Here is a 26,332-nt window from a genome sequence, read left to right as displayed (position 1 = left end):
AATCCATCCACCCCAAATCATAGGTTTCAGACACTACACACCTATGAAAGACTAAGAAATCCAACTCAGAAAAACCTGAAATAGCAACCCACACATCCCAAATCATAGGTTTCAGACACCTCACACCTACAAAAGACTAAGAAATCCGGTTATGAAAAGTCGGAAATAGCAAATTACACATCCCAAACTATTGGTTTCAGACAACATTCACCTACGAAATACTAGAAAACCTTAGCTCAGAAAAGCCTGAAATAGCAAACTACACATCCCAAATCATAATGTTCTGACAACACATACCTATGAAAGGCTAAGAAACCTAGCTCAGAAAAGTCGAAAATAGCAAACTACACATCCCAAATCATAGGTTTCAGACACTACACACCTATGAAAGACTAAGAAATCCAACTCAGAAAAGCCCGAAATAGTAATTTACATATCCCAAATCATAAGTTTCAGACAGCATTCACCTACGAAATACTAGAAAACCTTAGCTCAGAAAAGTCTGAAATAGCCAACTACTCATCCCAAACTCGAAGTTTGAGACAACAAACACCTATGAGTGACTAAGAATCCTAGCTCTGAAAAGTCCAAAAAGCAAACTACACCTCCCAAATCATAATTTTCTGAAAGGACACACATATGATAGGCTAAGAAATCTAGCTCAGAAAAGTCAAAAATAGCAAATTAACCATCCCAAATCATAGGTTTCAGTCAACACACACCTACGAATGGCTAAGAAATCCAGCTCAGAAAAGTCAAAAAAATAGCAACCCACACACCCCAAATCATAGGTTTCAGACACCACACACCTACGAAAGACTAAGAAATCCGGTTATGAAAAGTCGGAAATAGCAAATTACATATCCCAAATCATAGGTTTCAGACAACACTCACCTATGAACGGCTAAGAAACCTAGCTCAGAAAAGTCAAAAATAGCAAACTAGTCATCCAAAACTATAGGTTTCAGACAACAAACACCTATGAAAGGCTAAGAAATCCAGCTCAGAAAAGTCAAAAGTAGCAATCCATCCATCCCAAATCATAGGTTTCATACAACACTCACCTATGAAAGACTAAGAAATCCAGCTCAGAAAAGTCAAAAATAGCAAACTACATATCCCAAATCATCGGTTTCAGTCAACACACACCAACGAAAGACTAAGAAACCTAGCTCAGAAAAGTCAAAAATAGCAAACTATTCATACCAAACTATTGGTTTCAGACAACATTCACCTACTAAATAATAGAAAACCTTAGCTCATAAAAGTCTGAAATAGCAAACTATACATCCCAAATCATAATTTTCTGACAACGCATACCTATTAAAGACTAATAAATCCAGCTCAGAAAAGTCTAAAATAGCAAACTACACATTCCAAATCATATGTTTCACACACCACTCACCTATGAAAGACTAAGAAATCCAACTCAGAAAAGTCAAAAATAACAAACTACATATCCCAAATCATAAGTTTCACTCAACACACATCAACGAAAGGCTAAGAAACCTAGCTCATAAAAGCCTTAAATAGCAAACTAATCATCCCAAACTATTGGTTTCAGACAAACTTCACCAAGGAAATACTAGGAAACCTTAGCTCAGAAAAGCCTGAAGTAGCAAACTACACATCCCAAATCATAGGTTTCAGACAACACACATCAACGAAAGACGGGTGCTCGGGGAGAGCCTTTGAGGGTCTGTGGGTCAAAAATAAAAAGTCAAAAATAACAAACTACATATCCCAAATCATAAGTTTCACTCAACACACATCAACGAAAGGCTAAGAAACCTAGCTCATAAAAGCCTGAAATAGTAAACTACTCATCCCAAACTATTGGTTTCAGACAAATTCACCTAGGAAATACTAGGAAACCTTAGCTCAGAAAAGCCTGAAGTAGCAAACTACACATCCCAAATCATAGGTTTCAGACAACACCCAGCACCGAAAGCGGGGGGCTCGGGGAGAGCGGTTGAGGGTGTGTGGGTCCCTTGAGGGTGGGGGAACCTTGGGGTGCTGGGGGGGGCCTTGGGGGCCGGGGGTAGGGGCTTTAGGGGCCGGGGTTGTCTTGGGGGGGTGTGGGGGGGCCTTGGGGGCGCCGGGTGGGTCTTTGGGGGCCTGGGGGACATGTGGGGACCGGTGAAGGGCCTTGGGGACCCCGTTGGTCCTGTGGGAGCTCGATGTGCCTTTGGGGGGCCCGCGGATGGCATTTGGGGGTCTGGGTGGGCCTTGGGGGGGCCGGTGGCCCTTTGGGAGCTTGGGGGGCCTTTGAGTGTCCGGGGGGACAGTTGGGAGCCTGGGGGACATTTGGGGCCTGGGGATGGCATTTGGGGGTCTGGGTGGGCCTTCGGGGGACCGGTGGAGGGCCTTTGGGAGTTTGGGGGGCTTTGAGGACCGGGGGCTTCCTTCGGGGTTGGGGTAGGAGGATTGGAACCCTTTGGGGTTGGGTTAGAGGACCTCACAACACTGTTCAAATGAAACTTGTGTATTATAACGACCACACTCAAAACCTCCTCCAAAATCTCTTCAAAAATCTTCTTTTAAAATGTCTCTATCTGTTTCGCCGAAATAGTTCCATAACCTGTCTAAAACGGTTTCGCCCAAATAATCACTAAACGTAAATTCAGCGTGTTCCTTTGTTATTGGCATCTCTGTGCTAACGCATTTCAAATTAATAGGAAACCTTCTCGCGCGCTAAAACAATTCATCGCTAAGATGTTTCTTGCCTAATTGTTTCCATGGCCTTTGGTTATTAATATCCTTTGGAGTTCGACCAAAAGAGTTGTTCCCGAGGCAAAGACATTAATGATATGGATCCATTCCTGGAAAAATGTTTCTAGGCGGAAATTTTTAAAGTCTGACAGATGATGTCATTGATTGATTGATCTGTCAAGAAGGGGAAATTAATTTGTTGTTTCTAAGGGGAATTATTGATTCACGATAGGTGAATTGAGGTCGACTGCACAGGTGTTCCGCGGTCGATGTTGTTGTAAGTGCACGCTCTCAGCGAATGTCAAGGTCGTTGTTGTTGTTGTTGACACACTTTGATTACGCAATCAATTTCTCGGAAATTCACTTCCCCTTCGATTACGCAATCAAGTTCTCGGAAATTCACTTCCCCTTCGATTACGCAATCAATTTCTCGGAAATTCACTTCCCCTTCGATTACGCAATCAAGTTTTCGGAAATTCACTTCCCCCTCGAGTCCTAGATCAATAATATTGTTCCCGTTAGAATTCAATGCGCATGTGCAACCTTCGCCCCGGAGCTATTACACATAGAAACATCAAATAACTCGACCTTGGAAAAAGAGGTCATTGACCCCATTACACAATCCTTCTCCCTAGGGGGGCTATGCCCTTATTTGGACCATAAACCACGTGGTGATCGTGGGAGTTTTAAAAAAAAGTGTCCGGATCGGGATTCGATGGGGTGGTGTAATCGTCGGAGTAACACCCCCTCCTCTACTGACAGACCATGATCTTACTGTGTGCCAAAATTAATACGGTTTGAAATAATTGTAAGTTTTCGATTTAAAATGGTTCTACTTGCACTACATTTCAGTCTAAGAGTTGGAGGTGAAAGGGGTGGTGAGGGGGATTGTAGGGGAAACCGTCCCCTGTTAGTTTCCATCCATACGGATTGAAAGTTTTTGCATTATTGGCATAGTTCTACGAAGGCGCAGTATGTCTACCGTTCTTATAAAAAGTTGGCATTGTAACTGTGGGGGAGGGAAGTGCTGTACAGACTAATGGACCAATGTGTACATCCACAAATACATATTGAAAATCCATTCGTTATTCCAGTTCAAAAAAGGTTTAAAGTGTCTACTGCCTTGCTACAAAGCTGGTTGGCAGACGGTGAGGGGGTGGAAAGGCCATGGGCCTCCATTAGTCCTCCAGTCATTCAGACTTAAGAACCAAGTGATACGTCGGTCCAAATATAGCGCAACATGCCCAACCTTATGCTACAAAGCTGATGAGGAGAAAGGCGGGAGAAATTGGATGGGCCATGAGCCCACTACCTCTATTGATATAAATTAAAATTCTTGCATGACTCCTCTTCAGTCAAAGTGCAATATGGCTGATTTTCTGCAAAGAAATCAACAGGCAGATGGAGAGGACCTGTTGGAGGGACCATGGCCAAACATATTGTCTCCAATCGTGATTATTTGTAATTGCTTGTGTGATTCTGGTTCAAAGAAGGTGGACAATCTACTTTTCTACTAAAAATTTGGTAGGTATGCAGAGAAATTGAATTGGAGAATAACAGCCCAGCTCCACTTTGTTCCTCTAATCAATAAGATTCCAAATCGTTGCACGACTCCGATTCAAACAAAGATAGATAGATAGATAGATCGTGTATTTCCAAAGCCCAAGAGCCATATACACACAAAAATTTATGAAAAATAGAGAAATCACAACAGAGCAAATTACGAAACACACATTAACATGATACATAGCGAAAAATACCTTATGGTAAATTATCGAGAAAATAACTTTAATTCCATATAATTAATATTAATTAATTGTAAAAACTTTTCCTTCTTTCTAATCCCTTCTCTATGTACGCACCAATACGAAATATTGTGGTTGGATTACTACTTTGTTAAATTCCGGGAAGCAGCAAAACAATCCCATGTAAATAATTTTCCCTTAAATCAGAGAGCACCGGGCACTTTCGGAGAAAATGGTCCAAATCTTCGTCCTCATCCCTAAAAAGAGGACACACATACCGACCATCAGGATGTACTATCCCCCTGTCGAACACCATTTGCCTGCTCTGGATTGGAGGGCAATTCGCCCTAAGCTGAATCCATCGACATAAAATCATAGCCGGTAAATTGAATTTAAAATAAATTTCCTCTCCAAAACTAGGTTTAACCTGATTATAATGATTCAATGTAGCAGAATTTAAAACCAGCCCTTGCCAATAATGAATTTATTGACCCTCTAAGATAAATCATACCTGACTTACTAAATTTGTTGGTGGATCACAGGAACCAAGACCGTCATTCCATAAGTAAGGCATTCCCACTCTTTCTAGTAATGACCTAATTTGGGAGGGCCACGACGTTTTCGAACCACAACTCAACATCTGATAATAAGCAGCTCTTACTAGTCTATCTTCATTACACCTAATGAGCTTCAACCAAAATCTAAGCATCAAAATAGACATACGTAGTTTTAACGAAAACAGGCCCATATCACCTTTCAGAATCTGTGAATGAGTTGTCTGATGTAATCCAAACAGACTTATATAATACTGGAGCTGGAGGGATCCAACTTCTGTGCCGCTTCTCCGCCCCAAATCTCCGCTCCAGATTCTAATACTGGTAAAATTTTTGTATTAAATATTCTTTTATGCATTTTTAGGTTTTTAATTCCCATTATCGTCGGATTTCTAAAAATTGCAGACATGGCCACTTTACCTCTATTAATTAGTTCATCAACATGACTCTTTAAACTTCCGTTTTCCGATAAAAAAAAAATCCTAAATATTTTATTCTTTTACTTACTTTCAGTTCCTTAATCTAATCTAACTAATCTAATTTGTGGAACAAATCTAATTTTCGGCTGAAGCTTGGAGCTTGACGATGGTTACGGCAGGATGACACTGGAGGTTTCCTCGTCCAAGTTGATTCTCTAATGTTATCAATTGAAAACCCTTGAACGATCCTAGCTCAAACAAGATACACCATGCGTACCTTTCTTCAACAAATGGCTAGGAGAGAGCACAAGGGCTATCGGAGTGACCATGCGCCAACATATCTTTTATTACAATATTAACTGAGAATCCTTGTATGACTTCGGTTCTAACAAGGTGAAGGATGCCTAATTTGTACCAAAAGGTTAGTTGTGAGGTGTGCCCGAAAGAGACACCTTTTTGAATGGCTATAGGCCCACTTTGGTCTTCAAGTCATGCAGATTAAAAATCTTTCCAGGATTCCACTTCAAATAAAATCAACCGTTCTTCTAAAAAGTTGCCGCAGAAAGGGCTGGGCTTGTGAGGCCACTGGTTCACTTTGGCTCCTCAATCATTCAAACTGAATCCTTTAAATCATGTTTTCGGCAAAAAAAAATAGAATGGAAGCAGGTGGATGGAGGAAACACCCGCCCACTTTATGCTTCAAGCTTGTTTTTGCAACAAATCAACACTTGACTCGTTTTTGACCTGATTCATTTTTCCTTTGTTTGGTGTGTACCACAACAAAGACGTTGTTAGTACCTCGAAATTTTCAAAATAGTGGATCTCATCTACAAATTTTTGTACACAAAACTGACTGCAGCACTTCAATAGTTCAAACACTTCGCAGCAACGAAATGTAAGTAAGGAGCGACTAGGGCTAGTAGTAACCGAAACTGTAAAACAACAAATTCCAATCACAAATAATATGTCAAAAGAGTTGGCTTTTTATGCTGATTCAGAATATATAAAAATAATCAGGTCTATAGCAACACATCAAAAGCTAAGAGCCTGAAAAAAATTACCTGATTTTCAAAAAAGTGGGAAACACCCTAAAAAGGCAAGAGGTCTTGATTAAAATCACAAGATTTGATTCAACTTATCAGAGAGCCCTGACATAGAAATTTCGAGCTCTAATCTACAAAAAGTAGAATTGTGATTTTTTTTTTTTTATCTTTTATTACAGGGATGATCGTCTTGAACCGATGGACCAAGGAGGTCAGGAGAGAGCTCATTCCAAACGGAAAAAAAAAGTTCCATTAGTCTTTGTAAGTGATTATTATTAAAAGGTTGAGCTACGAGAAAGTGCTGTTTCTGTGCCATTTCGTGGTACCAAACTATAATATTGCCCCATGGAAAACGAAATTGCTATCGATTAAAAATCCTGAGACAGCCAGTCGATTTTAAAGTATCAGTAATATATTGATATTCCCAGTTGCAAAGGAAATAGTTCCACACGGTGGCATAGTCGTTACTGAAAAGTCACGTAGTCCATACAAGAGAATGGTAATACAAGAGAATGGTAATATGGACATTTATCTTATTGTTTGATTTAACTAAGTTACTTTGTTTGATTCAACATGTAATTATGTTTAGTGATGTATAATTGCTCACAAACTATTATGAAGGAGGGCGTTGGACCTTTGTGTTGGCGGGGGAGGGGCCAGATGTCTTAAAGAGCATATTTCAATTTCCAAATTGTCTAACTTCCTGTGAACCTTTAGATAAATATCGGAAGGGATACGGGAGGGGGGTAGGAATTGGTCTCTACTCTTATATAGACTAAGCCTGAATAAGGGTGCTGCGGGGTGACATCTCCCTTCTTGTTGCAGAAAAAATGCTTCCGGTATTTATTTTTAAGCTTCATCTAACTAAACGGATTTGATTTATATTTCATAAAATTATATACATCGATAATTACGTGCGCATCATCTATTACGGAAGAGGGGAGATGGGCCATTCTATTGTGGGGGTAGGGGCATGGGCGTGTGTACCTTCTTCTCTAGGGGGGAGGGCAGCCGATTCTGTGATGAAGAGAGGGGGGCTGAAGTTATAATGCAGTTCACAAAAACCTTACATTACCAGCAAGTTCTATCATACCTATGAAATCTTTATAAATAAGTAATCACCAAAAACCATAAATCATCAATAAGCTTCAGCATTAATCAATATTCTTGGATTAGAGCTAAATCTTTACAAGACATTATGGATAATTGCTTCTTGTTTGACTTTTATTCCGTCATTTCAGCTGTTTATTTCCAGCTTTTTCAACCATCTACCTTTTATCGACTGCTTTTTCAGCCATCTACCTTTTTTCAACTGCTTTTTCAACCATCTGCTTTTTCACCCATATCAGTAGTATGTACATATTGAATTTGCCAAGGCCCCTAGGAATTTCAATGTTATTCTATAGAAGCTCCTCACCTTTTCAAAGAGAGTGACTATCCCCATGCATATAGGTAATACTTCTACAGGGCATTACACCTTTTCAAAGAGAGTGAGTATAACTTGATATATTGTTGGGAATTAAATAAAAGAAATGGTTTTCGCTAAAAATCATATTAGTAAGATAATCGAATTCAGGGAGAATAGTTTATTTGAGAAGATAAAAGTGGAGAAAAAATGAGTGGTGTATTTAAACTAGTGAAGATAAGTGATGGAGCTAACAATAACAGCACTGATATTTGAGTACCCGATGTGGCTGTGGAAGTAACCACTGGTTGCAGACTATGTCTTGAATGAGACGCTATGTATGCTAGATACGTGATATCATTAAGCAAATTTAAGCAGGAGGAGCAGCTATGTTTTGCTGGAAAAGTGAATATTCTCCATATAAATAAACTTCGGTCAGCATTAGATGTCCTATCGAAATATATTGATGAGTACTAAATGCACCAGTGATTATTATTATTATTGTAATTTTGTTCATTAAAATTGTTTCTAAATCAATGATATTTTTTTCTTTCTATAGTAGACTAGAGTATAATTTTTAGAGTAGAAAAAATTCTGGTTAGTCTGATGTTGGTTGTGAGAGAATTAGGACTCTAAAAATGGATAGATTTGAGAAAAAGTGAGTCATGAGGAATCCAGTTCTTATGGACAAACGTTTGATTCTAGATGACAATTTTCTAGAGCTGTCTATTCAAAGGAGGATATTTTCTCGGGGGATGCTTGTCGATATAATGAAAATCGATTCTCCATCATTAGACTATTATATGAAGCTTTTACGTCGCGGTCCAAATGCATTTACACAATTTATTGATATATTAATCACAAAACGGCAAAATAATATTGTGGATATGCTTTTAAACATTAGTTTTGAAATTTAGGACTTTTTTTAATGAGAAAGATGATGCTCAAGGATGATCTACTCCTCTCTCTCTCTTTCTATACCAGATAATTCTTGATGTTGCTAGCTCAGTTTCATTGTGGCAGTGAGAGTGTTAACACGCAACAAACTGTTCCAGACATGTCAGTTATGTATTTACACAGTGGGTAGCTGGTCATCATGTCAGAATTGCACAATGATTAATGAGTATGATGAAAAGTGTAGATTATGCAACCCGTGTAAATTGCATAGAGGATATGCTGTACAAATTAAAGGTTGTAGCTTCTGTTTTGAAAAGGTGCTTGACTCTCATCCTAGACGTCACCTATGCTCCAATTGTCATTATGATAAATGTAATCAGTGGGAGAATACATATCCCGGTATTATTGTAAATAATTCTAACCGTAATTTTAGTTTATTGTTACGAGGTTGGTATCGTCATGGTTTTCGATTGTTCTTGGAGGAGGAACCGTGTCAGCGATTCAACTGTTGGAACAGCAAAGGAATATAGTTTCTAAGTCATCGCTGTGATGACAATGGGTGGTATGATTATTAGTCCACTGATTTTTTTTTGGGGGGGACAGAATATGATTCGACAATCGAGGACATAGTTTATGAAAGAGCTTTAAATAAGCAAATTGACACACGTGAATTACATAGAATGCATGACATTAGTATCATTGACTATACAAAGAGATATGACAAGAGTGAAGTCATGCTCTACTGTGGAAATTGTAACCTTGAAACTGCAGTACATCAGGATCAGTACATTGTGAATTCAGATAATCTACCTTCACTAGTTGTTGTCGACCAATATCTAGCAGTGGATGCAATCTAAAGTGTAGAAAAGTCGTTTTATCATGTATCTAATTTTTTTTTATTAATAAACAATTTCACATACATGTATAGAACAGTTCATTCTTATGGTACTAAAATCAATATTAAATGCGCTTGTAAGTATATTATCCGCTAGAAAGTCGTTAAAACGAGGTAAGTCAACGTAGCTGTTGAGAAACTGCTTGTAGGTGTAGCCACGACATCTGAACATGAAACAGAGTAGTGTGTGAAAGCTACTTGTTGTAGTCGTTAAATCCTCTACTTTCTGTTGATTTTGAAGAATATTTTTCCCTAAGCTTTCAATGATGTTTCTGATGTATGGAGCCTAGAATTTACACGATAGGCCAATAGAATAATAGAATTCAACATTTTTCGCTGTTTGAAAGATGCATAGCCAATGACCGCTCTTGACCAAAGTTGATAAACTGCTATTAAAAATGATAAGGGTATTGTTAACACTGGGAATTTTTTTAATGAAGTCCTAATGTATGCAATAGGACTTGTACTGGGACATGTATGGATCCATACTAAATACATTGATTATTTGGTTTGTGTTCATGATGCTAGGTCTAGTAGAACACTGCCGTCGGGTGTGATTTACCAATAGGTTTCAAATTGACTCAGGGATATTAGCGTGATACTCTCAGTCAGAGCACCGGCAAATGTATACTCTAAATGTACACGTCCTGTTCGTACAATACTCATATCCTGTGTGCCCGACAATTCAAAAAAAATAACCCCATTATTTTTTAAAAACATTGAATCGGTTATTCCATTTTCAAATAGTTGAGAGTCATGATCTAGGGATTGTATGGTTAACTCGTACAGATTTCTATAGGATTTTTTGTCAAATGATAGAGTGTACAGTGGAATACCATTCACTTTGCACACGTAGAAAGATAGATCGACAAAATTAAAGTCATGGGGAGTTTTAGTCCAGGATACAACGGAACTCCCACGCTTTACAAAGGCCAATGCCAATTTTGATGGGATTTCTCCATTGATAAATGATGAATCGCTATAGCTACGAGAGCCGGTGGCAATGTGACGTTGATTGGTGATTGTATGGGGGACAAGAAGTTTAATGTTGTTACCATTGGCTCTTAGCTTTTCCACTGCCAATGCAACAGAGCTCATTACCTGTTGTTTTCGGACGTGGAGAATTGCCGATGCGATAATGAAATTTGCATCGGGTTCGGCAGGAAGTGTTTTTTTCAAAATGAAATTCGATGGTGCCATCTGTAACTTTATGTCAATCTTGACAATGGGGGTAACCATTGGGATATATTGAATATCTCATGGTTTAATTTTCCAACTAGATGATACTCTTGGGTCACTGCAGTAGTCAACTCACCGTCAGTATCAACACCTGATCGATATTCATAGCCCAATGATTGTCCTCTCAACTCCTTGTATGCCTTTGGTGCCATCATCATAAATTCTACGTAACTTGCATAGTTGGATAAATTATTGCTAGTGCTCACCAAAGTACAATTAATAAATACATTAATTTGTTTGAATAGGCTGTGAAGAATACAGTTCTCGTAGGAGAGACCATCGCCAGCTTTTGAAGTTGTATTATCTGACATTTTCTTCATCGCAACATTTAAATCAATAAATGTTGATGACAAATTAATGAAATAATCTTCACTGGAAAATATTTGAAAGTATATATTTTCCTAGAGGGTTTGTTGGGGGTAAACTTGTTCATAGTAGCCATACTTGACACTGACATGAACATTTTCAGCATTGAATAGATTCAATGAGGAACTAATTGATGGATATGATTCCTTGTGGGGGAGATAAGTCATCTTAAGAGAAGAACTCCTTCTTTGATCTAACACTCTTTTTCTTTTTCTTTTTCCGCTTATTGGTCTTCCTTGTTTTATTCCTCAAAGTACTTGTTGATGTTAGTCACTTCCCACCTGGTTGGAGACTGATGAGTGAATGACGCAAAAGCATCCTTTTCAATCCCTCCAAATTTTGCCAGGATTTTAGTTACTCACCAACGGTTCTTGCTAAGGATATAATATTTTCCTTAACACTATCCTTGAAATTCTTTCCCGACCCCCAGCCCTGTGGTGTGGAGGCTACAAAATTCGATGCAGTAGGAACAATGTATTTTCTGGCAAGGGGTAGTGCAGAAAGAAATGGCCAAGCAAACCAGCTACCAAAAACAGAGCCAGACATTGTAGTATGCCCCTTGTAGTAGTCCAATCCATTGCCTATTTGATGTGAACTCAAAGCACAAACATAATATTCAATATAAGGGCGGACAAATGGAATTCTTCTATTGTTAAGTTTAGGTTAGTCTACTATCGTTGACAATGGGTCGAAAATGATATGCAATCACTGGTAAGCCTTTTGTTATTGCCGGAGAATCACCGAATTTACTTTTTAGTGTTAACTAGCAGAGTTTCAAGTACGTAGTTTTTTAAGGAACATACTGAAGATGCTTTATATTATAGTGATGAACAAGTTCATGAGTTATTTTTCTTTCAAGAACACGTAGGAGGGGGGCATTTGAATTACCGACTTTCGACGTTTCCACAAAGGATGCATAGAGAAATATGCAAGATTCCGAGGCAAAACAAGGTGGATAATCATCAAAAATAAATTGATCCATCCCGTAAACGGTGCCAGCAATTTTCCCATTTATCATATTCTGTTTAAGGCCATGAACGTCTGTCAGATTACTATTGAGGATGTTTATTTCAGTGTCAACAGAGGATATAATATAAATCTTATCAAGTTCCAATGAAAAATTAAAATGGAATGTACAATTCTTATGATATGAGATTTCTGTATTGGTTGTACGAGACAAATATCCTATCTTATCAAATTCAATATATTTTAAACTCGTATGTAGAGGGTCGCTAGCTTTAAGTGCTTCAGCAAATTCTTAGTTTATACAGCACAACCGGTTTATAGTACAGTCAAATGGTCTAATTTTTATATCATACACACGACCCTTTTTCAGGATTTCATAGGCATTTTTGAGAATATAGTCGGTAGGACCCACTTCATACCCAACGTCAAATTTGATGGAGGGGAAGAGTTTTGTCTAAAAATCACTTGTCGTATCCAAGTCATTGTAGAGAGGATTGGATACACTATAAATGAAAGTTACATAGAAATCATTGAGCATTGTCAATATCTTCAACACCGATCCAAGAACCAAAATCGGGGTTGTATCTTGGCCACCGAACAAGTAACTGTTTCTTACCCCTGCAAGTACGTGTCTTTAATATCTTTTCAATTGAATAGCTGTCACTAGCATTTTTATTTTTTTGCAATTCATAGTCGTAAAAGCCACAGAGAATATTTTCATCTTTGGTATCCCGCAGGCGATTAGCCATGGGCTTAGTGTCAAGGATGTTTGCACCTTTAAAAAGTTCGATGGACCATAAGTTATTTTCCTTTTCAAAAACATTAGCTTTTCTATTATTTAAAACAGTATAACCAAAATTGAATATATTGTTCTTCTTGATAATCTTTTCTTTTGAATACTGTTTAAGAAAGGCCTCAATTATATCATGATCAGAATGAAGATCTTCCCTTGGCGTAGAGTTGGGCAATAATCAATGAGGTTGTTGATTATAAATCAACATGATTTTAGCTATATCATGAATAAAATCCGGTGTATTTTTTAGTGTACAATATATTAAAATTAAAAGTTGAATAGTTCTTATCAATCGTTCGGCCAATGCAGCCTTTATAGGACTGTAACTATGATAGAGCAGTGTACTATATTTCTCTAGTACTTTTGAAACCTGGGGATTAACAAATTCACCACCGCGATCCGTTTGAATTTTTTTAGATGAATCCTGTTCGAGAATACTTTCAATGGCCTGAGCAATTTCAACACCTCTCTTTGATCGCAATGGAATTGCATATGCATAGCGACTAAAAACACTGATTGCAAGTAGAATGTACTTCTACGGTGTATTGTGACGTCTTTGAATCTCACCTAGAGTCAGGAGATCTGCTTGCATTATTTGCAATGGGTAAAAGGCTTTACTTTTTCGATATTGATTAGCACAAAGTCTATGATATCTATGCAGAGTGTAACTTGAATCATTTTATAGATAGTCTTGTACACTTTTAGTGTGAACACCAGTGACTTTGGAAAGAGTGGTGGGGGAATTTAAACTTCCTGCCTCACCAATATTTTTACAAGCATCTTTCATAACATCAGCCATTTTGAACGTAAAAGTGTTGTTTACCGTCTGCTACCCTGTGGTGTACTGGCTATTAATGGTGGTGTTGGTAATTATAACTTTAACATGATAAGTTTTCACTTTCGTCTAGCCATCAACGGTATGCTCGTATTTTTCCAAATTGTTTTAAGATCTTCTTCTTTTTCATATTTCGATTTTAATGATGTCAATGTTGTTGATGATGATGATGCATTGTCATTTAATTTTTTTAGAATTTGTGTATCGCTGATAATACTTTCGGGGAAGTTTAATGTGTTTAAAAAATTTTATAAATGAGCGTCAAATGATAATAGTTCTTTATAATTTGTAACCCTGTTATAGATTAAATCAAGTAGATTAAAGCTCTTGCGCTGAATTATAATCTCTTTCACATTGATCTAAACTTGAATAAGATCTTGATCACTTTCCAAGATATAGGTTAGGAGTCATGTACTTTTTTCAAGATATGAGTGGGTCATTTGATTTCCAATTTTAAATACAAATGAATCCAATTCATCGTTCTTTAATTGTGTTACAGCACCAGCAGCAGACTCTTGAGAAGATGATTCTTTTTCGTGATCAATACCAACAGCAGTGGGCTTCGACCGACAGAATCTGTGTTTGTCCACTCAGCGAAGTGCATTTTGAAGTAAAAGCAGTTTTTTTATCATCACCCATATTTTCATTGTCAAGGAATTAACTCGGATTATTCTCAATGTTTTCCACGGGTGAGAGACCGAGTTCAATTAGAATCAATTTCTAGGGTTTTTGAATTCTCTAATGAAAACTGTTTACATGTCTTGCGACTATTGGCCGTAAAAGTGTGAAAAAGCTACCGTCCGCCTGAAGAAGTCGTGTCCTTTTAGAGTTCTTTCCTTTCTTTTTAGAGTCCAATGTACGTACAATGGAACGATGTTGCTTTGCCTGTTGCTTAACTACTTCTGGCAGTTGAACATTACCCTCGGTCAAATTTAAACAAAGTTCAGATATTAGATTAATGAAATCATTGTCAATACCATGTTTGAGTATTGCTTTCCTAAGCGGAGGTTTTGAAGTGCTTAGAACTGAAAACAAATGTCTATTTTATGTAGTTTCTTCAGTGTCATGATAGCGACTAATAGGTCTTTTTAGTATTCACAGGGAGATATACTGTAATTTCATTGTTGAAAATATCTGTGACTACACGCAGATCCTCGGGTGTATTTTGATTAATGTCCAATAGAATATAAATGTGGGGTTTATTAGTTGCCTGATTGTATGCTGAGAGCAGAAATTTGGGGGCACCTGGATGGATTTGTTTATTGAGGGTTATTACCGAGAGAGACTCACGAACAACTCTGTAGATGATATAGTAGGTGCAGTTCAAAGCAAGTGTTTGCATACATTTGCTTTGATGAAAGAGATTGTGTAGAGCCAGAGTAACAAAAATCTTTTCATAATGAGCGTGAACACTAAACACTGGCAGCATTTGATGGGACCATTGTACAATTGATTTCAGCCAGATCGTTAATGATCAGCGCAGATTTTGGTTCAATAATACTAAAAACAACAAATCCCAAAATGAAGTGTATCTGCACCAGTCCCATGGTGACGGCAACAATTACTTTTATTTTATCTTATGTCTCCTGCTAAACACTGTAACAATAGTAGATTTTTTTCGGCTTTTTCACAAACATTTTATCGCAATTTATAATTATTTTACTTAAGAGTTTTGTTTTGGACGATATTGAGGGCCCTCACTGAAACAATCTGAATGGTGTTTTAAATTGATACATGTTCCCTTCAACAGTTCACCTGGACAACTAACTGTAGACCATGATTGTCTAATGACTAAATTATTTCCCTACTACTCTGTTCAAGAAGAAGACGAATAATCAATCATATTTACTTTTATTATATGCATAAAAAAAGTAACAATACATTGAAAAAAGCACATTAAACATGAAAAAATACACTTCTTTTTAAATTTATTAATAAAAAAAATACATTCATGTAGGCACAATGAGAAAAAACACATAAACAAATACTTTTTTTGTTTATTTATAGAGAAAAAATACAACATTAGATTAAAGCACTTGAAATAATATCACTTTTTTTTGAATAAAACATTTACAAAAAAAATCTGCTCCAAGTAAAAAAAAAGATAACTTTGATAGTGGCGGTGCGCCCCCGCTGGGGGCCGCCCCCCCGGGCCGCGACCCCCCCCCCCCCCAAAGGCCGCGAGGCCCCCCTCCCAAAGGTTTTAGGAAATAATTTATATGACTTTATTCAAACCGAGACTTTCACTATGGATAACACATTCGGTCCGGTCTGAAGTTAAATAGTGACCAGGAGGGAAGCTGGTCACCCCATCTTGACAAAAATAGACCTTGTCGGAGATTGTACTCATGGCAATTTTCTCTACATTTACAGTAAAGTTTCTGCAGTTGAGACAACGAATTGCCAGCAATTTTACTCGTGGAAATGTATTTTCAACAATACAATGCCTATAAATGTCTATGTCAAAATTCTTATCCACATAGCGTGTGGGTAATCCTTTGCAGAGTTTTTTGATTTTCTCATCATGTGTCTGTATAAAGTACACTTTCGGACTTACAAAAATACCAAGGGAAATCATGTCGCGTCCAGTTTCTGATTTAAAAAATAAAAGCCGATTTGGTGCCAGGCGTTTCACTAGCTCTGTGTAAAGACCACCCCCATTGGTTTAGTACATCCGTCAGCTGATAATCTCACCATGCGCCAAATCAGCAGTTAGATTTGTGGTTTTTACTTTTAACAGTAGAGAATCCCTGTCCCCGTAGCAGACCTTTACTTGCCGCCTTTCCGGCCACTGTACCCTAGCCACATTGTAGTAGAATTCCAAAATGATCTTTTTACACATCTCAAGGATGGCACTGCCTGCAACAATATTTTTATTCAAGACATTGCGTCTTTTTTTCCTATTCAATAGTACCATGTCCGGGCCAATGATTGTGAAGGAAGTGTAATTTGGACCGGCAATACTTCGAGCAGATTGTTCTGGATCGGTCACGACCTCACAACGATTCCTGTTACGAACACTCTCACACATTTTGGCAATAGCCGAATACAAACCGAGCTTATAAATTCCTTTATAGGCTTTCATCTGCGCTGCAGAACGTTTGTTGACAAAAGTGTCAACAAACGTTTTCAGATAGGGTTTTTACTTAACAAGAGTGCTCGGTGAATCTTTGTGACGTTTAAACCGTTGTTGCATATCCATTTTAAAACTATATGATGTACGGCTATATTTTTTTTGGCAGAAGATAAGCGATAAGTTTTATTTTGAAGATGTCCAGTGCAATCCGTCCTCCTCTACTAAACACCTATGGCGAGGAATCAAGTATTCCCTAGTGACAGGTTTATTGATGCATCGAAAAACAAACCCATTTTGTGAGTCATGAAGTTCGACTGGTAACTTCCGATCATTTAAAAAAAACCATCCAACCAGTCCATTCTTCTCACAACTGTCCGTTTTGGGGACCTGGGGAGCTTGAGGGTCGTTGAACCATTTACAGTCACCGAAAGGTAGCACATAAAGGGACTTGGCCGAGGGGTAGAGAGAATTTATATCAAGGAAAACTGCATCCGACTTTGTCCCCGTCTTCTCTCCTGTTGGATCAGTTTCCCAAATACGATCCCCGTGAGAAGCAAAATCCCCCTTCACTGAACTTTCAGTGAACAGATGCTGATTAGTGTCTGTGATTAGTCCGATTTTTTCACCCCTAATTTTAAGTATGAGGTCCATCACTAGATGAGGAGATGAAAAATAATAGTCCAAATCAAGATTGAATTCCTCATAAATTTTGTCTATATTTTTACACATAATGTCTAACAGAGTTAACACGTCACTCGACAAATACAGCTTGCAGTAGTCAAACCTTTTTTTACACCCTCCCTCTGCCCAAACTTTTTTAGCAAAACTGTATTCATGGGGGGTGCACCTACGATCATGTAGAATATTGTAAAACGATTCAAACGAAGGAGTAGTTTCCTCGGCAAATTACGACATGGAATAATAAAAATCATAAGGATTTATACCCTTGACCGTCAACAAATAATATCAATCATTTGGAAATTGTTGCTTGGGATGGGGGAAACCAGTACAACCGTCATCATTTTTCTGCACATGAATTAATTTACTCAATGATTGGGGGAAAAAACTGTAGAACTCTAAACAGCGGATTTAATTCATGTACTCAACGTCGGCTTCGACAAACTTCCACATAAATTCCAAAACAAGCAGCTTTTCCGATGATTTAGGTATAATTTTGTAGGAAACGCTGTCTATCACCCATGCATCATCTACTGTTCCATTTCATTGAAGATGCGCCAATGCTGGTAGCACAAACTTTAGATCGTAGTTAGCGTTATGCATAAAAACCGGCTAAAAAAGTTGCGGTTCAATTTTTAAATTAAATGAATTGTGAGCACGTTCTCAAAAGTTAATTTTTCCCGTTGAATTGGGGTCCATAACTTAGTCGTGATCCTGGACCGTGTCTTTAAGAGCAAAGACACCCCTAAAAACCAAACAGCTTAACCCCTGTTCTAGTGCAGTTTGCTCTCCATGTGAAACTTCAATTGGATAGTTTGTGTTTCGCAATCGTTAATTTGTGCCACCCGTCGTTTCCATTAAAGAGACCAGTAGATTTTCCATAGTCCACTGCTCATCCATAGCAAAAAAAAATTTTCAAACTGCTTTTTATTGTTGGAATTAAAACGGGCGTGTGCATAGGAACATGCAACTAGATGGTGTTCCTTGACTCTCTTTGGCTTTGATGAGTCTGATACCTCAACCAGTACTTGTTTCACTATCCTAAGACACTTTATCAATTTAAAGTAGACACTTTTGGAAATTTTTAAATTGTAAAGTGTCTTTGCCTTCTGCTGGCATTTCAATTCGGTGATTCCCATGAATTTCGCAATGGCTCAGGTTAGCTGAGAGTGTTCACTCAGATCTAAATGGGGAAAGGTACATAGGGCAAGAGAGACGTTCACCATATTTTTTACCTTGGGATAGGAGTCAAATTATTGCTGTAACGGGGAAAAAATGACCATAGGAATTTACATCTTTGGGAGGCTCCCAAATGACCCATATCCAATTTTTTATAATATATACCGTCCGTGTTCCGACTGAATACAAAACCCCTTTTTTATTTTTTTTCCCCTATTTACAAATTCAGTTTCATACTGAAGAACGACGACCCCCACCCCAAGAATTTAAATTTTTTTCTAAAAAATGCGTATATATTTCAATGATACCGGGTGTATACCCACAAAAAAGACAAAATTTAATTTAAGAAAAATTTTCCCACTGTTACTTGTATGCCGGTCTATATTTTTCATTGACAAATCTCTTTACAATGTTTTAGGGGCTTCTGCTGAAAATGTGTATTTGAAGCATTGCATCCCTGTTTCAAATTTGAAACTTGGAACCCCTCCCGTAGCAAACAAATCTGGGTGGTAATTTATTTTGTTACCCCGCCCTCCTCTTAAAATAAAGTTTTTTTTGAATCTACTGAGATTCAGATCCATGTGTTCAATGTATAAAATGGTGGACCCACTTCCCCTCTCATTAAACGTGTCCAAAGTTGATATTAGTTGATTCAACCAGCTGAAAAAGTTGTTTTCAAATTCTTTTAGACTAGGTTAAGAAGTCTGGTTCCCAGTTGAAAAATGAAAACAAAAAATATCCCCGGATGTCTCCTTTTCTAAATAAACATTTTTATTAGCTGCTGGTTTAGGCACCCCGCATTCCCTCCCTTTATGAATCTGAATCTCAAATTGCGAGTAAATTCTGTCAATGTCGCTATGGAGAAAATTCACAGGGTCATTTAAAACAGTGCCCCCGTAACCATATTTTCCCTGGGAGGGTTAATATTTACCCTAAGTTTTTTTATGTGATTTAAAACAAAATCTAACAAATAAAATGCCCGTAATTTTGAGGACTGAGTACTATTTTCATGCCTAGCGCCTTTTTGTACTGTACCCAATTCGTTAATAGTAAAGTCGTCGTCAATAATGTCCCCGGAAAAATTAGGTTTAACAATGTGCATTGTTGTATCATTAAGTAGAATAGTGGGGGTGACACAAAATTTCCAATAACCCCCTGTCTTTTCAGCTGCAATGGTTTGAAATGGAACGAGGTCTCCTAGAGCATCTTTCAAAGTGCTTGGGGCAATTTAGTATGCCAGTCTGTATTGCCCCGCGATGTAATTTCTTTAAGAGGATCTAATTCACTTACACTAGTAACAATGCCTTAATGTTAATGCATAAATCTATCCACCCAGTCAGGATCCTTAGTCGTATCGATATCACAAGTTAAATCGTCTAGGCTAGTTATGTCCCCAAAAAAAAATCGTTAATAAAACCCCCCTGCCATTCCATGTTATCTACAACTAATATAGGTTCATCTCTAAACTCAATTGGCGGTGATAGTAATGGTCCTGTAAATTCCGTTGTTGTATTATCCAACGACAGTGCTATTTGATGAATTTCTTGAAAAAAGGTTTTATTTTTTATGTGATATAACCATTTTTTTTAAAATTTGATAAACTATGTCAATTTTTTGTAGTCATTGTCCCTCCCCCTGAACAATTAAAAGAAGAAAAAAAAGTTGCAAAAGTTGGCTAATGTCTTTCAAAATGACAACAGAACATGTTAAAAATATATATATTGTTTTAGTCATTGCAAGTAAGTATTATTCTTAGAGTATAAATCACAACAAGAGAAGGATATATAAAACTAATGGTTTAATTCAAAAAAAAAATTTCATAATAAAAATGCAAAATAGTTATCCAGCTCGAGTACCTGTCCCTCTTAGCTATAATTCTCAATAAAATCCAACCAACTTTCAACCAATGCAGTATATTCTATGAAACATTGTTCTTCAGCCCCAGTTAATGGACATGAATCCCAAGTATTGGTTACTGGTGTTGGTGTATGTTTCTAAACAATCCGTGATTTCCAATGTCGTTTGGTAGAGGATTTGATTGAAGTGCTGGACGTGGTTAACCTATACTAAATAAATCATTGTAAACGAGTAACTTTTTTTTCTCCTTCCATATAAACCGTTAAAGTGCAATTAAAATAATGGACGGTTCTTTTTAGAGCTTTGAGGTGGACCTTCGGGGTCTGAGAGGTTCCTTCGTGGTTGGAGGATCCGAGCCCTTTCAAGTTGGATTAGTGGAATTCACAACACTATTCAAATATAAGCTGTGTATTGTCACAACCCTAGGGTGTCAGCCTCAAATCTTTTTCGAAAATTTATTCTAAAATCGTCTTGTAAAATGTCTCTAATTGTCTTGCCGAATAATTGTCTAAAATGTCCAAAAAACGGTTTCACCCAAATAATGTTTTTGATAACACTGTGCTTTCACATTTTAAATTATCATGAATCCTTTTTTCCTGTTTTAATATCTCTCTTCAGCTCAGATATAAAAATCCAATTATTTGAAATATCACTTATTTAACGAGTGTTCAACATTCAAATTATACCTGTTGGAATAATTTTTTTTTCTTAATTGGATTCGAATTTATCAAACAAATGCGTAATAAATTAGAAATTTTTGCTTGTAGTATTACTTAAAAAACAATGCATAATAAATTACAAATTTTGTTTATAACACACGTACTCACACGCACATGCAAGCACACACGCGCACGCGCACACACACACACGCACACACACACACGCACACGCACACACACACACACACACACACAAAAACACACGCACACACACAAGCACACACACACGCGCTGAAATATCCTTCCAGGTTAAAATTGCGTTTGTAACACCTTATCCTATATTCTTTTAGCCTATAGCGTGCTGCAGAAACAGCGTTAGATAGAAATGTGCTGTGACAACAATTTTACGATTTTTCCTGTGTTAATATCTTATATAAGATAAAAACATCTGTTTAGTTAAAACCCAACTTTGTAACGAGCAATTAACATTCAAATTTATACCTGTTGATTTAATATTCAATCTTCCTGATGGGTTATTTTGATAAAAGGATTAAATACATAAAAAGATAATTGCGAAAATATATCCCAGTTTAAGAACAGTTATTCAATTTTCAACTGTGAAATAGGAATTTGTTTATATAAAGTTTGTTTAAATAAATAATTGGTTTTTTGCATTAGAAAACATCTTGCTTAAAAGAGAAATTAGAGGTAAGGTTTTATAAAAATCTATAGAAAAGTATGACAAGCTATTTTCTACTTCTGCGGTATAATAAGTCTCTTATATACTGCTAATTTGGCTAATGCCAATGAAAAAGGATTATTATAGAATACTTTAGAAACAAATTCACGTTTTACTCGTCGAAAGCTACGCAATTGAGAAAATTTTCATAGTTCTTGAAAAAGTAAAAAGAAAAAAAAATATATACGTTTAAAAATTTAGACAGCGTGTCTAAATCTGTATTACCTGGTTAATCATGAAGAACAGTTCCCTCCCAACATTCATTGGATGAGATTGACGCACTATGAGAATCCATCGATTATCTCTTGATTTTATTACTAGGTTGCAGAGCTTTGTGTTAAGCTGCCATTTGCTGGAGTGACTCTTGCAGGGTCCATCGAATTTGGATTGGGACTAGCATATCGGATGACTAATGGCCTTGCAGCCTCAATCGATGGGATATCATCTCATCTTGATCTCTGTTTGGATGGGGGATAATAGAATGAATACACCTCACAATTCTTAAAAAGAAGGAAAATTTAGTAATGAAATATTAAAAAAAAAAGCTTTCAAATTAAAATTTTAGAGAATTCTGAGTTTCAAGGGAAGGTGGATTTCAAAAACATCCCCCCTCCCTCTTCCCCGTCCTATATTTTTATAAAAGCAGATTAATCAACAGCGAAATCCATTTGATTTCATCAAATACAATTAAAAAATATCCGTCTAATTTGGCCAAAAACAAACGAAAAACACATAGAATGTGGCATCGTTCCATCTTGCCCCCCCCTATCAATTCTGAGTTTCCGACTATAATTATACAAAGCCCCCCCCCCCGTCTTAATCACCATCCGTTTTTTATCTTAACTACGATAAGACGCATGTCAAATGTTGTTTTGAAATTATAGGCACTTGTAAAAAGGTTAAACACAGGTGGTTCTATTTAAGCTGATAAAGAAAGCTCATTTTAAAAACACGATTGGAAAATTACATTTTTTTGAATGAAAAGAACTATTTCAAGACATTTACAATCGTAACCAAAGGAGAGGGGAGGAGAGATTTTATTTAAATGGAAAAAATAGCATACTTTGCGTTTTCTATCAAATATATTCATTATATTTTAAGATTTTGTATTGTTGGAGGGGAGGGGGCTAAATCCCCCTGAAATTTGAATTTACTATTAAAACGATTTGTTTTTTTATGCAAAACTTTTAAAAATTATCTACCTAAATTATGAAATACTTAAAATCACAGAAAAAGGAATAAAAAGTCTCCTGGACATAGCATAAACTAAAAAATTATTGAGTATATAAAGGGTTCGTCCTCTAACCTATATCTCACCCTATACGCTTAAGTTTTTTTTTTTTTTAGCATTTTCGAAAGAGACATCTGTTCTACCCCTCTTTTTTTGAATATTTACTAAAATTGAAATACATGGACTGTTTAATATTTAAAAGAATGAAGCTTTTTAAAAGAGCTAACAGAATGGTGAAAAAAAAGAGTAAGTAAGGAAATTCTTCCTTAACTTAATGGCGAGACAAAAAAATAGATTTCTTTTTATTATAATAATTAGAAAATTTTACTCACCAGAAGTCGCTTAGAATATTCTATATCTATGTAAATGATTGCAAAAATATTGATACTAGTAGATTGAATAACTATTCAAACTGTAGAAAATTCTAATCTGAAACCTGAATATATACCAAAAAAATAATTGATATATATTGGCAGCTAAACAAGACGCTCCGGTTTTCTGACACGGATTTACCCTAAAAGACATGTATATCATGAAATAGAAATCTAGTCTACTTAAATTATGTCAGAATAACTTGTCCTTCATAACATATTATGCAAATCCCAAGTAGCACAAGATGGAACATAGTATAATGCCATGTGAGGGAGCTCAGAATCTATTTGAAAAGGTGTAGAGCTTCTATAGAATAACATTGAAATTCCTAGGGGCCTTGGCAAATTCAATATGTACATACTACTCATATCTAGCGTAAATTTGATGTTCTAGGTGGGCAGCTGCCCTCTCTGCCCCTCCTCCCGTACGCCCATGGGTGGGGGTGTATGTATGCCTCAAAGAGTGCATTTTCATGCCCAAATACCCTTTGTCTCATTGAGCCTTCAAATAAACACAAAATGAGTTTTGGGGAAGAGGAAATAGAAATTTTATATATTTGGAATCAGCGTACAAATCCAATTATTTTGATGTGTCTATTGTTGCCAAAGTTCTGTTTTTTAGAGTTTTGGTTACTATTAGGCCGAGTCGCTCTTTACTTAGAGTTTGTTAACACAAACTGTTTGATATGAAAAATAAGTAAATGAAAGGCAACCGATGAACATAAAAAGTTTTGGAGGAAACTTTGCATATTCGATCTAAAGGCACTAGTGCCGTCGTTCTGGGGGAGGGGTGGGTGTGCAAGGGGGTAATTGACCCCCAAGTAATTTGGAGAAAAAAGTATTATATATCCCAAGCCCCTTGACTCTCCGAATGGAGACCCCTCTTGCCCGTCCCCTGCAAAAAAAAAATGGTGGAGCTATACCTCTGAAAGGCAACAGGTCCGTAAGGACAATTTCTCTTCTTTCCCTTGGGATAGTCCTACAGCGTTTCTGGAGTAATCTAACTATGGTTTTCTTTATTAGGTGTTACAGTCCAGATCAAGCAAATAGCATTAGAAACTCATAACTTTCAAATGTCAAAAAACGATGGTCAGAACTACCGCTTCAAATACCAACAAATACGGAAATTGGAAAAACACGGATTTATCAGATTCAGCTCACAGGCTGGAATGGGCAGTGATAAACTAAACAAGATTGTAAATATTAGTGACTTCTTTATTTACGAGATGGCTTGGTATAATCCAAAATTTTATTTTGTTTGATTTATTTTGCATTAGATTATTCTTTATGTTTCATTGACTATTGTTGATATGCTATGTAAGACTTTTAGGACGATCAATATATTCAAATACAGAAACAACTCGTGAAACCTAGTTACACCTTCCATTGGCCTCAAGGACCAGAGTTTTAAAAGCTGAGAGAGGGAGATATACACAGATCCCAGGGATAAATCAATAATCTTAGCCTCTTGATACAATATAAAGAATATCAAAATAAATATGGAAAGACTAAGAGTCTTATATACATAGGTAGAGTTTGCATATTTAATTGAAATTGTTGTAAATTTAAAAGGTTATGTAACTCGCTTGTTTTTGAATTCTGATTGAGTCTTTCTACTATATTTCTTTAAAGTAAGGCTATTATGGTTCGTCTCTTATCACACTGGTAACGTTAAAAAAGTAGAGGGGCTTAATCCCCGAACACAAGGGCGGATCCAGGATTTTTTAGGGGGGGGGGGCAAAATAGGTTGAACCGATAAAAAAAACTTAGGCGGGGGCGCAAAATAGGTTGATCCGATAAACTTGCGCTAAAAGCAAGTTTAATTAACGCAAACTTGGGTTAATTAAGTAAATTACACTACTTTAGACTATGCTGGAGGGACGCCTCCTTGCCCCCTGGATCCGCCACTGCCCCAACAAAGATACAAAACATTCAGACAAGAAAAGGAACAAATTAAGACTTGTGTTTTCTAAACGGCGATAAGAGACAAGTCAAAAACAATAGACAGCTAATATCACCTCCTTATATATTACTGTCTCAAAGTCAAACCCCTTACAGCAGATAAACTATGAAGAGTACCTCGTAAATTGTCTCTTATAGATCCGACTTACTCCTTTTACATACTCAGAACTAAGTTCTTTTTAACTAAGAGATTGACTGACGGATCCAGGGGGTGCCGGGGCCCCCCCCCAATATTTTTTCTGGCACCCTCATTCCTTGCTTGTTTTGATTTTTCACTCTTTTTAAAAGTAAAATTGGTCAATTATTGGTATATTGCTTATTAGCACCCGTGTCAAATCGCCCCCCAAGATTTTGCTCAGGATTCGCTCCTGAAACGGGTTAGAGCTAAATAAGAGTCTATGTCTATTTCAAGGCGTTTGTTTTCAAGTTTAACAGCTATTACAGATATACTCTAAAAAAACCGAATTTCAATAAAAATTTGTTTGAAACATTTATATTGTTTATAATATTAACTCAAACTATAGAAATTCCACGACCTGAAACTTCAACAGCAACGGTAAGTTCAGACACACAGGATTTTGACCAAATACTTCATGAATTTCGCTGTTAATTTTAATTTGAAAAGAATTCATTTTTTTTTAGAACGGAAGGCAATGAGAACCTTTAAGGTTTTCCCATCACCTTACGTAACATCTTGAAAACAAATCTAGT

General features: G+C 36.9%; 1 protein-coding gene across 1 annotated transcript in view; it reads left to right on the top strand.

Annotated features, from left to right (window-relative positions):
* LOC148949585 (putative methyltransferase-like protein 24) overlaps positions 1-25,300 on the top strand; it is a 121,085-nt gene extending 95,785 nt beyond the window's left edge. Inside the window, exon 4 of the mRNA XM_089093022.1 lies at positions 24,683-25,300. Within this exon, the coding sequence (XP_088949148.1) occupies positions 24,683-24,921 (239 nt within the window). The 3' untranslated portion in view covers positions 24,922-25,300. The remainder of the gene's footprint in view (positions 1-24,682) is intronic.
* Positions 25,301-26,332: the final 1,032 nt, after the last annotated feature.

Source organism: Artemia sp. Qi Xiang Cuo, chromosome 8 (assembly GCF_049724085.1).
Source record: "Artemia sp. Qi Xiang Cuo chromosome 8, ASM4972408v1, whole genome shotgun sequence".
Classification (NCBI taxonomy): Eukaryota; Metazoa; Arthropoda; class Branchiopoda; order Anostraca; family Artemiidae; genus Artemia; species Artemia sp. Qi Xiang Cuo.
The sequence above is the reverse complement of the archived record's forward strand: the minus strand, read 5'-3'. Positions and strand labels throughout refer to the sequence as shown.